At 37.5% G+C, this 13681-nt stretch overlaps 1 protein-coding gene across 1 annotated transcript in view; it reads left to right on the plus strand.

The window, feature by feature from the left end:
- Positions 1–13681, plus strand: part of LOC124355662 (cytochrome P450 4C1-like) — a 34019-nt gene that overhangs the window by 998 nt on the left and 19340 nt on the right. Inside the window, exons 2-5 of the mRNA XM_046806823.1 lie at positions 6614–6788; positions 7825–7931; positions 9998–10088; positions 12229–12411. Of these exons, the coding sequence (XP_046662779.1) occupies positions 6635–6788; positions 7825–7931; positions 9998–10088; positions 12229–12411 (535 nt within the window). The 5' untranslated portion in view covers positions 6614–6634. The remainder of the gene's footprint in view (positions 1–6613; positions 6789–7824; positions 7932–9997; positions 10089–12228; positions 12412–13681) is intronic.

The raw sequence follows: 13681 nt of genomic DNA on the forward strand, positions 1-13681 counted from the left end.
TTATTTGGGCCCAAAGTAGGAAAAGCTCCTCCTACCGACTTCCAGCCTCACTCTGGGGAAGTGAAGCTGGTTGTCCTGGCGACTGCTACGTTGCGAGACCTCCTGTCTTTGCACAAGTTTTTCACAGAGATAAAGAGGTTCCCCGAATGTTAGGGCCTTGTGGATCATGCAGACGGTAATTAATTATTCTGCATACCTGTTCCATACACAAAATATTGGCCGCATCTCGATGAGAGGACACATGGTCAAACCTTTTTAGACAGAATACAAAACGGACGGCTGAGTTTTGCAATCTTTGAATCCTTCCAATGTCCTCCCTCGAGATGCTGTTTCCATAGGCAGGATAGCAGTAGTAAAAAACAGAGAAAATCACAGACCGCATGAGTTGTAGCTTCGCAGACTCCGGCAGTAAATTCCTAAATCTATACAGGCCCCTCAACCTGCCCAAAGCACGTTGGATAGTGTCAGTGACATGATCAGAGAATGTGAGGTCGCTATCAAGAACGATGCCAAGGGTTTTCCCCTTGTCGCTCACAGCCAAGCCCTCACCACCGATTCTGACCACCACATCTCTGTCACTGAGGGCTGCACCACATTGTGTTGGGCTACATGAATGACAGAGCACTTGCCTATGTTCAACTGGAGACCATTGTTTACTGACCATATACAGATGTTTGAAAGGTCAGAATTGATGTTTGCTATGGACTCTTCAGCGGAGCCAGGTTCATACGACAAATGCAACTGACAATCATCAGCGTATAAATGAGCTTTGCACACAACTGGGGAAGTCAGATGTGTACAGGTTGAACAGCAAAGGTCCAAGACAACTACCCTGAGGTACACCCCGCGTTTTGATCAGAGGGGTAGATGTCTCACTCGCTAGCCTTGTGATCTGATCTCTGTCTTCTAGATACGATCTCACCCATTTGATTGCCTCTTCGCCAAATCCGTAGAAGTGCATCTTAGCCATCAGCAGTGAATAATTAATGGAGTCAAATGCTTGGGAGAAGTTTAGCATTACCAGCGTGCTGAAGTTCACTTTATCTTTTGCATCTAATAGATCACTGAGCAGATTTACCAGGGCAGTACAAGTGCTGTGGCGTTTTCGGAAACCTGATTGCATTTTTGGCAAGATATTCTCTTCCTTCAGAAAGTTTTCTATTTGGTGTGTGACGATTTTTCTTATATTTTTGAAGCTGGTGGCAATATCGAGATGGGCCTTAATATTCATGGACACTTTTCGGGGCAGCAACCTGGGATAGTGTGAACTATACTTGTTTTCCAGCCCTGGGGAAACACTCCGCTGGCAAGAGATTCATTAATGAGATGTTTAATAGCTCCCAGGACGTACGGACTCACGGCTTTTATCATTTGAATTGATATTTGATCACTGCCTTCTGATCTAGACTTGATGTCATTCATTGCTGAGTTTACATCTTCTGTTGTTACAGCTGAGAAACAGAACTTACTTATTGAATGGTTTCTTTCCATCTCTTTGAAAGAATGTATAGTGGCTTGACTAGCTTTGTTATGACTACCCATTTCAACAAAGTATTTATCGATCTCATTTACATTTTAATGGCTTGGTAAGAAGTCATTAGCTTTGTTCTTAACCATATCACACTGCTTCAAACAGTTCCAGAAAGCTTTAGGATCTTTACTAGAAGTCAGTTTATGATTTAAAAAATCTTTCTTTGCCCTCCACACCATACAGTTCAGCTCATTTCGTATTCTTTTGTACTTCTCCCAATCGGTACTAGCCCTGGTTTTCCAGTATTGTCTTCGCAATTTATGTTTTGTCATTATCGATCTATATATACTTTCGTTTCTCCAAGGGCCTCTCTTCTTTGTGATTCATTTGAAAACTACTGGGGCTTGCTCATCAAAGACTTCTCTAATATGAGTCGCGATGAAATTCTCAATGTTATCAACCCCTTGGACTTGCATTGCTACTCCCCAATCAATATCAGAAATGTGTTTAACAGCTCTATCAGCATCGAACTTTGAGTAATCTCTGTAAGTAACAAACGTTGGCCTTTTTTCTCCTTCTTACATATTATAATACAATAAATAAGCCTGTGGTCCGTTATCTTCACCCCTCTGTGGTCCTTGATACTAGTTGCATCAATAACGCCGGTCCTCTCGACCTCCACAGACCTGTCCACTATGATGTGGTCTAACAAGGTAGTATAGGTGTCTGTGACTATTGTAGCCTCTGTTATCAGCTGTATTGCGTTTGATTCTTTCAAGAGTCGGCGTAAGTAGATTGCATCATTAGACGATTTTGAGAGTAAGTTTACATTTGTATCTCCCAACACTACAACTGATTCCACTTCAATCGCAAGGCCAACAAAAATAGAGTGAAACAAAGCTGAAAGTGAGGTGTACCTTACACAGGGAGGCCTGTAAACTACACAAATGCCAAGCCTAAGCCCCGTCACCCTCAAGACAACAGAGAGCGACTCAATACCAGGGTCTACACTCTCACTGAACGTGTACTCATCAAAAACAATACCCTCTTTAATGTAAAAGGCCACTCCTCCACCCACCTGTATTTCTGAGTGGCCCCGTCTCTTAGGGTTGCAATCTCTGCCCAGCATGACGTACCCTGGTATTTTAAAATTATTTGAGGGGGTACCAGGACTAAGCCACGTCTCAGACACACCAAACGCATCAAAGTCAAAGTCACTGACAAGTGAAGTCATTTCATCAAACCCTGTGTTGAGGGATCTGATGTTGATGTGTCCACACTTGATACTAGTCCAGAGACCTGAGAAGGTTCAGGAGTCGCTGGAGAGTTATCCAAAACAATCCCAGGCACAGGACCCAAACCGAGCAGGGTGCGCTTTTGGCAGCATATAGCAGATCCGCCATACTATGCAGGGCCTCCCACTTACTGTACCATGCCCGCCGTTGTATCCAGGACCCCCCCCCCGGTAGCCTTTCCTTAGATTATTAGCCAACATGAATAAATATTACCGATAGACTTACTCCTACATAACTTAGCAATCTATTCTTAAGGTCTAAAATTTTTTCTCCTGGACAACACTCCAAATAAGCCCGCGAGATACACACTGCCTGCCTGCATATCTCAGGTGAGAGTCCCCAATAAGCAGCACATCCTTGAAGCTGAAAGAGTCTTGGGGGGTCGCTGACTGGGGCGAAGCTGGGCGAGATCTAGGAGAGCAGGGAACGGGGGACGAAATGGGGGCAGTGGTGCCAGTGCTGCAGTCTGCCGGCCGTCCAGTCTCAGGGGTGGTCATAGTGCCGACATGTCCGACACTGGTCTCACGTGATGCAGCATCAGACGCGAGCAGTTCGTCAAGGAGAGAGTCAGCGCCGGAGTTCCGTCTCTGTCGTGCTCGAGTCTCCATGCGCCTCACCTCGCCACGCAGACACCTGAGGTCAGCCTCCAACACCTCCATCGTAGTTAGCAGAGCCTGGCGCTCAGCAGTCAGAGCTGCCAGCTTTTCGTGAAAAGTTGCGTCTCCAAGAGCACCCTGCCAGTGTCCACGTTTACATTCTTGCTGGCAGACTCTTGGAGACGCAACTTTTCCTCCCTGCACTTAATAAATTCGGCATCGAGTCTGCTAATGTCGGCTACGCAGCGGTCCTCCAGCTCACAGAACTGAACAGATTTACATTTAAAGCTCTTCAGCCGAAGAGAGCTCGTCACGCAACGAGTCACGCTCCTGTGTGAGTTCACTGTTAGCTTTAGACAAGTCATTGAGCTTATTCATGAGAGACGTAACACGAGGAACTAATTTATTAATTGCGCCTTCACCAAATGTAGCCGCTATTGATCTAGGTTCACTATAAAATAAAGCTGCTAAATGAATTACATCTTCATAAATAAAAAATAAGCCATCAATAACGTTGAGAAGTTCGCTAGATCTGGTTATAGGAGGCATTTTAGTCAAATTTAAAAACAAAATAACCTAACAATAAATAAAATTTGTCAATTAATTATATGAGAATAATAAATAATGATAATTAAATAATTTACTATATTAATAATTAATTAACAGCAATTACGAGCCACAACCTTAAAAACTAAAACCATTCAATAAAGCTAATAACAATAAATAGTTAATAAAACGAGTAACAACAATCAACAGTAATAAATAGACTAATAAATAAATACCAACAAATAAATAACAATAAAATAATAATAAAAGTAAGCACAGATAGTGAAGTGAGCCGTATTTCAGCAGGCCGGCAATAAGTATTGCATGGATGAACAGGAGTTATGTTCAATAGTTGAAGGCGTCGCAATGTCCCGGCCGTATCATGCGCTAAAATACAGCGCGTGCTGAAATCTATGTCTGGAGTCTATATTATTACAAGAATTCTTGATGTTTGTTCTCCGAATGTAGGTATTTAAAACTATTATGGTCTTATACACGATTCGAGTTTTCTACAGATAACGTATCAATAGTGGGAATGGGTTATTCAATGGGAAAAGTCGTGTATTCGGTATTGTTAAAATTTGTGTTTGCCGTATGATTTGGCATCAGCAATCCATAATCTTTAATTGATTTACCAGAAAGCAGCTCTACTATTTTATAGAATTAAAATAACGCTTCGTCAAATATAATTTGGTAGTACTGAATTTCGTCTAACATTAACTCTCGCCGTCGTATAATTACAATTTCTTCTGCTATATTTTCTTGAAATTTATTCCAAAAAACAGAGTCGGATAATTGACAAAACAGCACTCAAATGGGAAATAAATACGAGTATCTCATTGACCTATATGTGAACTTCAAACATCACCTTCTAATAATGTATTTTCCCAATGAGATTCATCCTCCAAGAGACTCCTAGCTTGGCAAGCTGCCTGATAGTAATACCTTGTATAGTCTTTAAGCCTGTAAAAAAGTTTGGCCTTTTTACTACATAATGATACATGATACATAGCATCGTTTGCATTCTCAAATAAAAACATTCGCTTTTATTATAATGAACCACCTACCAAGAGCATCCGTTTTTTTACACCAGGATCCTCTTCAAAGGGGTACCTTACTCTTTACGCTGTAAGATTTTGCAGTTTGATTCCATGAATAATAATGTATCGTATTTCATTGTTTATACAAAATCAACCTCGCACACTATTTGAAGAAGTTTGCTAGTGTTGTATCTCGCGGATTAGTTAACACATCGTGGATATTGTTTTCTGTTAAGTAGACCCTTTGGCCATTTTCCAAGTGCAGGGCAAGATGAACAATAGTAGGGGTTCGGTCATGCACATTGACAGAGGAAATTCTCCATACTGCTTTGGATGCACAGATGTAACGACCAGATATATAATTATGTACTTATGCAATTTCATGGTTTTTACTACAGCCGATTGTCCCCCTTCGTCTGTCAATCGTCGACGATTGGGTATTCATCGCCGCTGATAATGTTTGGGCCTGAAATACTTTTTCTAGTGTCAGTTACAAATACAGTTTAAAACTACTTTGTAAAGCTTACAAGAATTCTTGGTAAACTTTGTCAGAAATTTTTCTACCAAGTATGGTTCACTATACCTCACTTCTCTTGAGAATTCAATTTTGACTGTATTGTTCATTTTTTTAACAATTTCTTGGAAAATGTCCGTCTTCTGTTAAGGTTTTTCAGAACTTTCCTCCTTACAAGGTTCTTGAACCAGCATTGAATAGAGAAGGGAAATTTATGATTGTATTAAACCGATTTTGCATCGGCTAAAACTTAAGTCTACATCGTTTGCTAAATGACTAAGTTAACCACACTTATAACATGTTATTCCACTCATATCTCTAGCATTCAAACTGTTAACATTAGGCCTAGGCCCTTACTCATAAAACTTTGATATTTCTTCCAATATAGGTATATCTGTATATTCCAAATTTTGGACCTTTATCCAGTTCATTGAATGTACTTGAATCTTTCATAAATCTGTTCATGTAGGAACTTGATCTGTTCTTAGTTTCAGGATTTAAACCAAATTTAATCAAGTCCAATATTTCCTTTCAGACAAATGAACAGCTAGTAGTCTAGTCCATCCTTGATGTCTAATATAAAGTTAATTAAAGACTCGTTAATTTTAGGGACGTTAAAGTTTTTTTTTCAATTTAGATTTTTTCTTTGTGACTAGGGAATGATAGTTGTCAACCAGCTATCATGAATTTCACTATTACATACTCTCCATTGAGTTCGAACATCTGGAGTAATAGAGGCCGCTGGCAATATCCTAAACAAATCTCAACTATTTTACTGTCAACACATTTCGTTCCTTTTTCATTTTCAACATATATATATCTCCTCCTATAATTATTTATTTATTAAACTTATAAATAAAATATAGCAGTTGCTATAATTATGATATTATATAACAGTAAAATAGGAAGCAGTTACCACACGTGGTAGAAATAAATGTGTTTCATTTTTCATGGTAGCAGTGATCTTGGTCTTGTAAGCAGACATATTTGTTTATCAAGGTAACCTATATTGTTTGTGGGTTTTAGTTAATTGTGTTGTCTAACTAGCAGACTAATGACAAGTTTAAAGGTATGTTAGTATTTTTCTTACTTCATTATATATTTTGTTTAAATAAGGAGTATTAGTAATTTGTTTATATAATTGATTTCAGGATCAAGAATCTACGTAAAAGATGCTCGTGGAGCTGGTCATACTTGCCGTGTTGATCGTAATGTTGAGGAAGTATCTCTTCAAGAGCAGAGCAGAGAAACTGTACGAAAAAATTCCCGGCCCCAAACCCTACCCTATAGTAGGGAACTTGTTTTATTTCAACCACGCTAAGGAAGGTCAGTGGATATTATGGATACTTACATATAAAATAATATATATATATATATATATATATATATATGTGTGTGTGTGTGTGTGTGTGTGTGTGTGTGTGTGTGTGTGTGTGTGTGTGTGTGTGTGTGTGTGTGTGTGTGTGTGTGTGTGTGTGTGTGTGTGTATGTATATAAGTATTTTTTTTAATTTTATTTGCGAGATTAATTATCATAAAATCCGAGAGTTTTGCTTCAATTTTACATGAAACGAGAGTACGGAAACTTCGGGTAATCAATTTTCATTTAAACCCTGATTGAATTACAAAAAAGCACTAAATTATGTTACAACATTAATCAATCATGTCTTGTTGTGATTTACCTGGTCTTTACTTCCGCTTCTGGAAAGACTGGGCAGGATTATTCATCTTTACCTGGATCCACCTAATCTCTCTAAACTTCGCTATCTAGCTTAGGGCCTGTAATTGCTTTTTGCATCTGAAATCGTTACGATCTTATGGCTTCTAGTTGCTCACATAATATTTGGGAGTATCCAGCCTTTAAAATTGTAGCGTTCTTAACCGTTTTCGGGATAGGTCAGGATCAGACTTTTGGATCATTAGAAACTTAGTAAATAGAAACTTTAAGTTTTGAAATACCTGCACTCTGGATATTCACGGCTTTTAGTCGTTCCTTGCCTGTAGGGGCTTCTAGCCTTCTATGTAGGCACAGAGGGAGCTCCAGTGTACCTACTGCTAATGGTTTCTGATAGGTTTCATGTATTGGCAGTACTTGAATAATTGATGCTTCACGTCTTTACAAGAATTATAACATTATGGAACACAATAACTCAAAACATCTAATATACGACAAAAACAAACATTATACTAATTAATATAAAATGTTATGTATTATTAAACTGTTCAACAATTTCAAATATAAAATATGTTTAATACATATACAACTATTATTCAGTGAAGTGATACTGTATCTTTGATGAACAATATTGTTTAATTGAAACGTTTGAAAAAAAGTTGAAGGTTATAAAAGTTCTGTCTTACAGATCCAATTATAACTTTGAAGAATTTTTCAAAACAGTACGGGCCCGTCTACTATATGAGAATGTGCAGTGAAAACGTTGTATGCATTAGAAATACTAGCGATGTAGAGGTAAGTTAGAGCTAAGTATAACATAGATGCGAGTTTAATATAAAATACCAAATACATTCCCCACGACGTCATACGCAGATTTCAAAATCGAATTTTGTTCGTTTAAAAACACATTTTAAAAGTTATGAACACGTCATAAGTACAATGGTTGTACTAAAGCAAAGCTTGTTAAATAAATAAAAGTACAAAAACATTAAAAACATTGACATTATTAAGAGTATTAAGTTGCTATGAGAAGAGATCCTTAATTGTATATGGCATTCTTTCCAGGAAGAAATGTTTTAAATTTACGTTTAAAGGAAAGTTCTGAATTTGCATCTTTAATATCAGTGGGCAAGGCATTATAAATGTTCACGTATACGTGAAAAGACCCTTTTTCATACCCCGTGGTGTAATGCCTGTGAACTACCAGCATGGTCATGCCTTTCGTATTGTACGATTTATAGGAAATTACACCAGTGTACGTACATTCAACCCTACGGTCAAGTGAAGAGGCTAGGGCACTTTCTGGCAAGAATGCAACACCAAGTCTACAAGGATCAGAAGTAATTTTAAGTAATTTAAAGTGGGGTCTGCATGATTGTTAAGTATTAAACCGGTACTAATGCACCATTCATGCATTCCAAAAATTCTAATAAAATGTTTTCCCAGTATATTACCCCATATCGTAGTATGGATTCTAAGTTGGAGAAGCATACGGTGAGGAGCATCCCCAGGGACTTCAGATGCCCGGGTCGCCCACAGTAAAACACATGAAATGAAAACTGCGGCAAACGTGTTACACATGGCAGTCCCAAATAAATGATTTTTCCACGTTAAGGCACTGAAGCACGACGTAAAAGTGATGATTTAAGGGACTAATGTTAGAGAGAATAATGGAGTCTAAGGCCACAGGTGATCGATTCTTAAAACCAATGTGTATATTTTGCTACAGTTCAGGGATAGTCCATACAAAGAGAACCAATTGTAGCACTCTACATTCAAATATTTGCTGATTGGATGACTGGGGAGTGTGACGACTGAGATACCTAAAGTGTAAAGACCATGCAGACTAATTGCTAGACCTGTTTAATATGTAGAGGAAAATCATTCATATAGATCACAAAAAGAATTACCCCCAGAATGGAACCTTGAGGGACTCCATCGGCTGAGAACTGAAAACTGATAAATTGTTTTATCACTTGGGAGCTGCACAACTTGTCTCCTCCAAATATCAACTTGAACCAAGTCAGGGTGGAACCATGTGTACCGTAACATTTAAGTTTGCCCAACAAGCCTTCATGTATAATTCACAAAAAAATACTACGATGGAACCATTTAGTTGTCTAACGAATTAAAAACATAGTTAATGAATTGAAACATGGCTGCATTGGTGGATTTTGACTTGTTGAAACCATGTTGCTGAGGAATTATTCCTCCGAAGAATTGAAACCAACGTTTCCTACATTTTTAAAATAATATAAACCACTAAAAAAGAAGGACTGAATCAATACAGACCTAAAGTTTTCAACTTTTTCCATTGAGCCTGATTTAAAATGGTTATGCTGTTACTGACTGAGAACTGATGGAAAAGTTCTGGATCAAAAAAGATGGTGATTAGATTTGTAAAATCTTGGACTATAAAAAAGGAAACCCTTTTGACTACTTATTTTGGCGAGCTACGATTATACTTATTTCTATCTTTTTAAAATAGTATTTAAAGAAGTAATATCGAAATATCTTATTTTAGTTTGTAGGCAATTTTTAGTTAGTATATTAGCTTATTTACGTATTTTTTTATAATCCAAGCTTTGGTAATTGGGTCCTCTGCCGATTACAAAACTCAAGTGCCACGTCTAACATTTGTTTATGTATAACGAATATCTTGTCATGCTTGTGAAAATTCTTTTCAATTGCAAGACTATAGACATATCTATGAACCAATTTAAATCAACTGATATTTATGTCATATTTAGGTGAAGTTTCTTCTAGTTTCACTGTAATCCTTACAGCATTCGAAGGAGTTAAGATAATTTATATCTTTTAAGTCTTTTTATGAATATAATCAACAATTATTTTGTACATAGGTAGTGCTGTCCAATAACGCCATGGTGAATAAACCGGACGGTAACAAAGTGTTATTTCCTGTGGTAAATCAAGGACTCTTCACAAGTTCAGGTAAAACAGTAAATGTTACATGTGGATTATATTTTTAAAGTTTATATAGCATAACTTTTGTCCCAGAAACATTCATCAATTATATATAAATACATTAGTATTATTCACGTTTTCCAGGCAATGCATGTAATATTAACAAACGAACGAAATTAACTCTATGAATAGAATTCATCAGAACATTCTGAATTAGAAATTCAGAACTTTATCACATTAGAAAATGTCCAAACTCCTGTTATTTTTACATTATAATAGGTTGTAGAGTAGAATGTGCTTAGATGCTCCATCTATGCACATGTTATGGCTGATCTTTTACTGTAGAAACAGAGACCAAATTTGCATGACAAGAATGAACATTTTTTATTATTTCTCATTAAAATGAGCTGTAAAATTAATTTCAATTTATTTGTATATTATTACATATAAAGTTGTGTTATCAAATAGGAACCAAACCTAAAGGTTTTGGAATTAATTTGTATTTAATAAATACGCGATTCAAAGGGAAGGAATAAAACCATTCTTCAACTGAAATGGAATGATGGAAGACACATCTCCTACCGTCATAGGCTTGTAGGAAGAAATATAAGGATGATTGCCAGTCACAAGTATCAGTTACTTGGAACCATTAGCTGTGGTGGATTCTGATTTCACGCTAATGGAATTGGTGGCGGTTTTGTAGAAAGCAAAGAACAAAAACGCAAATGGAGTCAACTCACTCGCTGAGTGTTATAAGGTTATAGTTGCTTCCAGGATATTGAAGTTCCAGAACCTATTAGACAAGTAGAGAAGGGTCACAGAGCCCACCTACCGCTTAGAGAGATATGGCAATAGTATATATTTTGAACTAAAATCCTAAATTTAAGATGAAATGTTTAACATTTATAGTGGAGAATGTATAAAGTTCGAATCGGGAGTAAAACTGAAATTTGGTTTGTTTTCTGTCTCTGTAATTGATATATTTCTTTTTTATGCATTGCCACGTGTAAAAAAGTGAGTGTGTGTGTGTGTGTGTGTGTGTGTGTGTGTGTGTGTTGTGTGTGTGTGTGTGTGTGTGTTTGTGTTTATATGTATATATTATTATTGGAGCTGTATGATTTTGTATAAAATGAATGAATGAGCCTTTCTACTGTTATTGTTATTATGTTAATTTATTGTTGTTGTTTGTATGTTTATACCTTGCTACTTGCTTATGTTATTTATCTCTTGGTATTTATATGTACTTGTATATGTGTGTATGTAGGTGTGTACGAGTATATGTATGTAGATTTATATACATTTACCTTGTTATTAATGAATATATGTATGTATTTACGCATGCTAGTTGTTAGCAGTAACAAATTGGAAAACATGATGGCATCAATTAATTTATATTATGATTATTTTCCTATATTAACATTCAAAGATATTTATGCATGTAACTGGTAGAATATATTTATATCGAATATCTATTTGTAATATTTAAATAGAATAATTGTGAGTAACTTGTTCGTGGAGAAGATCTAAAATGAACTATTACAAGTAAAGGAATGGCTGTACTTTAGTAAGCCAACTTTATGTCCAGCATGCGCCATTATTAGAGGTATTGGGAATGTACGGCAAAGAATTCATGTAAATAAATAAAAATTGCATGAAATGTTAATGTTTTGTATGTATTCAACTTCACAATTCTCAGAATAAAGATGTTTTGGACTTGAACTGAAACTTAGGTAAGGAGGGGCGTCGGCCGATGTAAATAAACTGACCCAACCCACTGAGCGCTCTCTCTCCTTTCGTTCCTGTCAGGGATCTCGAGTGTCAGTTCACATTCCTTTCTAGGTTGGCCCGTTTATATGGAACATTCTCCCACATTCTTGTAACAATACAACACTCGCGTTTCAGTCTGGGGCTAGGATGGAGTTTCCGGTAGCTTTAGTACTAATACAGGCCTTAGGCCAGGGTGCATACATAGTCCTGTGCTGTTTAGTTTACGTGTACGTGACATTCCGAAGATACTGTAGGATGGCTGTCATTTCAATGGTTACAAGGTGAATGTTTTACTTTTTTTGTTTTTAAAGTACAGACTGGATAATTAGATTACATTACAATATAATTATTTATTTGTTTTGTGTAAGTCTTATTTATGACATAATGATTGTAATTGAAGGTGAAGAATGGAGGAAACAGCGAAAGTTCCTGACTCCCGCCTTCCACGTTTCTGTGCTTCAATCGTTCATTTCATACTTCGAGAAGAGTGCTATTCTCCTAGTGAAGAATCTGTCGGAGATGGTGGGGAAAGAATTTGACGTGACCAAACTGATGTCTCTCTGCTCCTTCGATATAATTTGTGGTAAATTTTGATATTATTTGTTTTAATAATTGCTTAATGTTTCATTTATTTTGACACTACAGTAATGTTATACAATACAAGTTGTAATTGTCACATGTAAATGTCACATATACAGCCATAATAATTATATTAGTACACAAAATCACAATTCGTAGATATTGTAAAAACCCTGCATAAAAGTAAAAATGTGATTAATTAACAGCAATTCATAAGATGTTTTAAATTTATTCAGTCTGATCACGTTGGGCGTTCTGTCATGTGATCTGAGCTCGGGAAAGTACCGATCGAAAACACCACTGAAAGAATGTTTTTTGGAATAGTACCTAAATTCAAGCCCAGGTGACGTGAGTGCTTATTAACTTTATATTAGGTACTAACGTATTTACCTACGTAGTGTATACAGTCTATTTACAAATAGTAGATAGAGACAGAGTGGCCCCCTGTCGCTGACATCGCTTCATTTTGGGAGGCACAAACCAGGGACCGATTGTCGTGCGACATCAACAGCCGGCTCCGTGACCGCGATTTCCGAAGACTCAACTCCGGTGGCATATAATTGCAGAAGCAGTGACGGTGGCAGTCATGAAGGCGGTGTTGGCGATGGCAGTGGCGTTGGTGGTGTGCTGTAAACAGTGACTAAGCTAGCCTTCCTCAAGTCGGCTACCACCAGACCGGCCTGCAGCAGTTTCCTCTCATGGTAGACGATCGACCGGCTCTGATGTCATTCGCTCCGGTAGTAAAAACACTGCAGCGTCCCGGGAGAAGAGATTGACTCCCCACCACCAAGCTCCAACACTCCGGCTCCAGGCTTGCAGCCGCCGGGCACAGCCGTCCCTGCCTGCAGTCACTAGGGACTGGACCAGCTCAGCTATGAAGCGTGCATGACTATCCCCTTCAATAGTCCCCTGCAATAGTGCACTGTTACGGTAGATGTGATATGTGGTTTTTTTAGATTCGTTTTTGGAACCAGTATTCATTTTGTTGGCTATTCAAAGTAGTGTAATGCAACTTAGCTTTACGTGTTTTCTTTTTTCTCATTTTTTTCTCCTTTTTTCCACTCTGGGGAACTTATCATTTTCACTACCTTCGGACAAATCTTCCAGCACCTCATAGCTATTTAATAATAATAATAAATTTGTTTACCTATGTCATTCAAATACATGTAAATACAGTATACAACAATCAAAGTTTGAGAAAAATATACCAATCCAAAAAGAATAAATCTTGCACTTGGGTGGGAGTCATCATCAGCTTCTCCATTAAAAGAAAG

Source organism: Homalodisca vitripennis, chromosome 2, assembly GCF_021130785.1.
Source record: "Homalodisca vitripennis isolate AUS2020 chromosome 2, UT_GWSS_2.1, whole genome shotgun sequence".
Lineage (NCBI taxonomy): Eukaryota > Metazoa > Arthropoda > Insecta > Hemiptera > Cicadellidae > Homalodisca > Homalodisca vitripennis.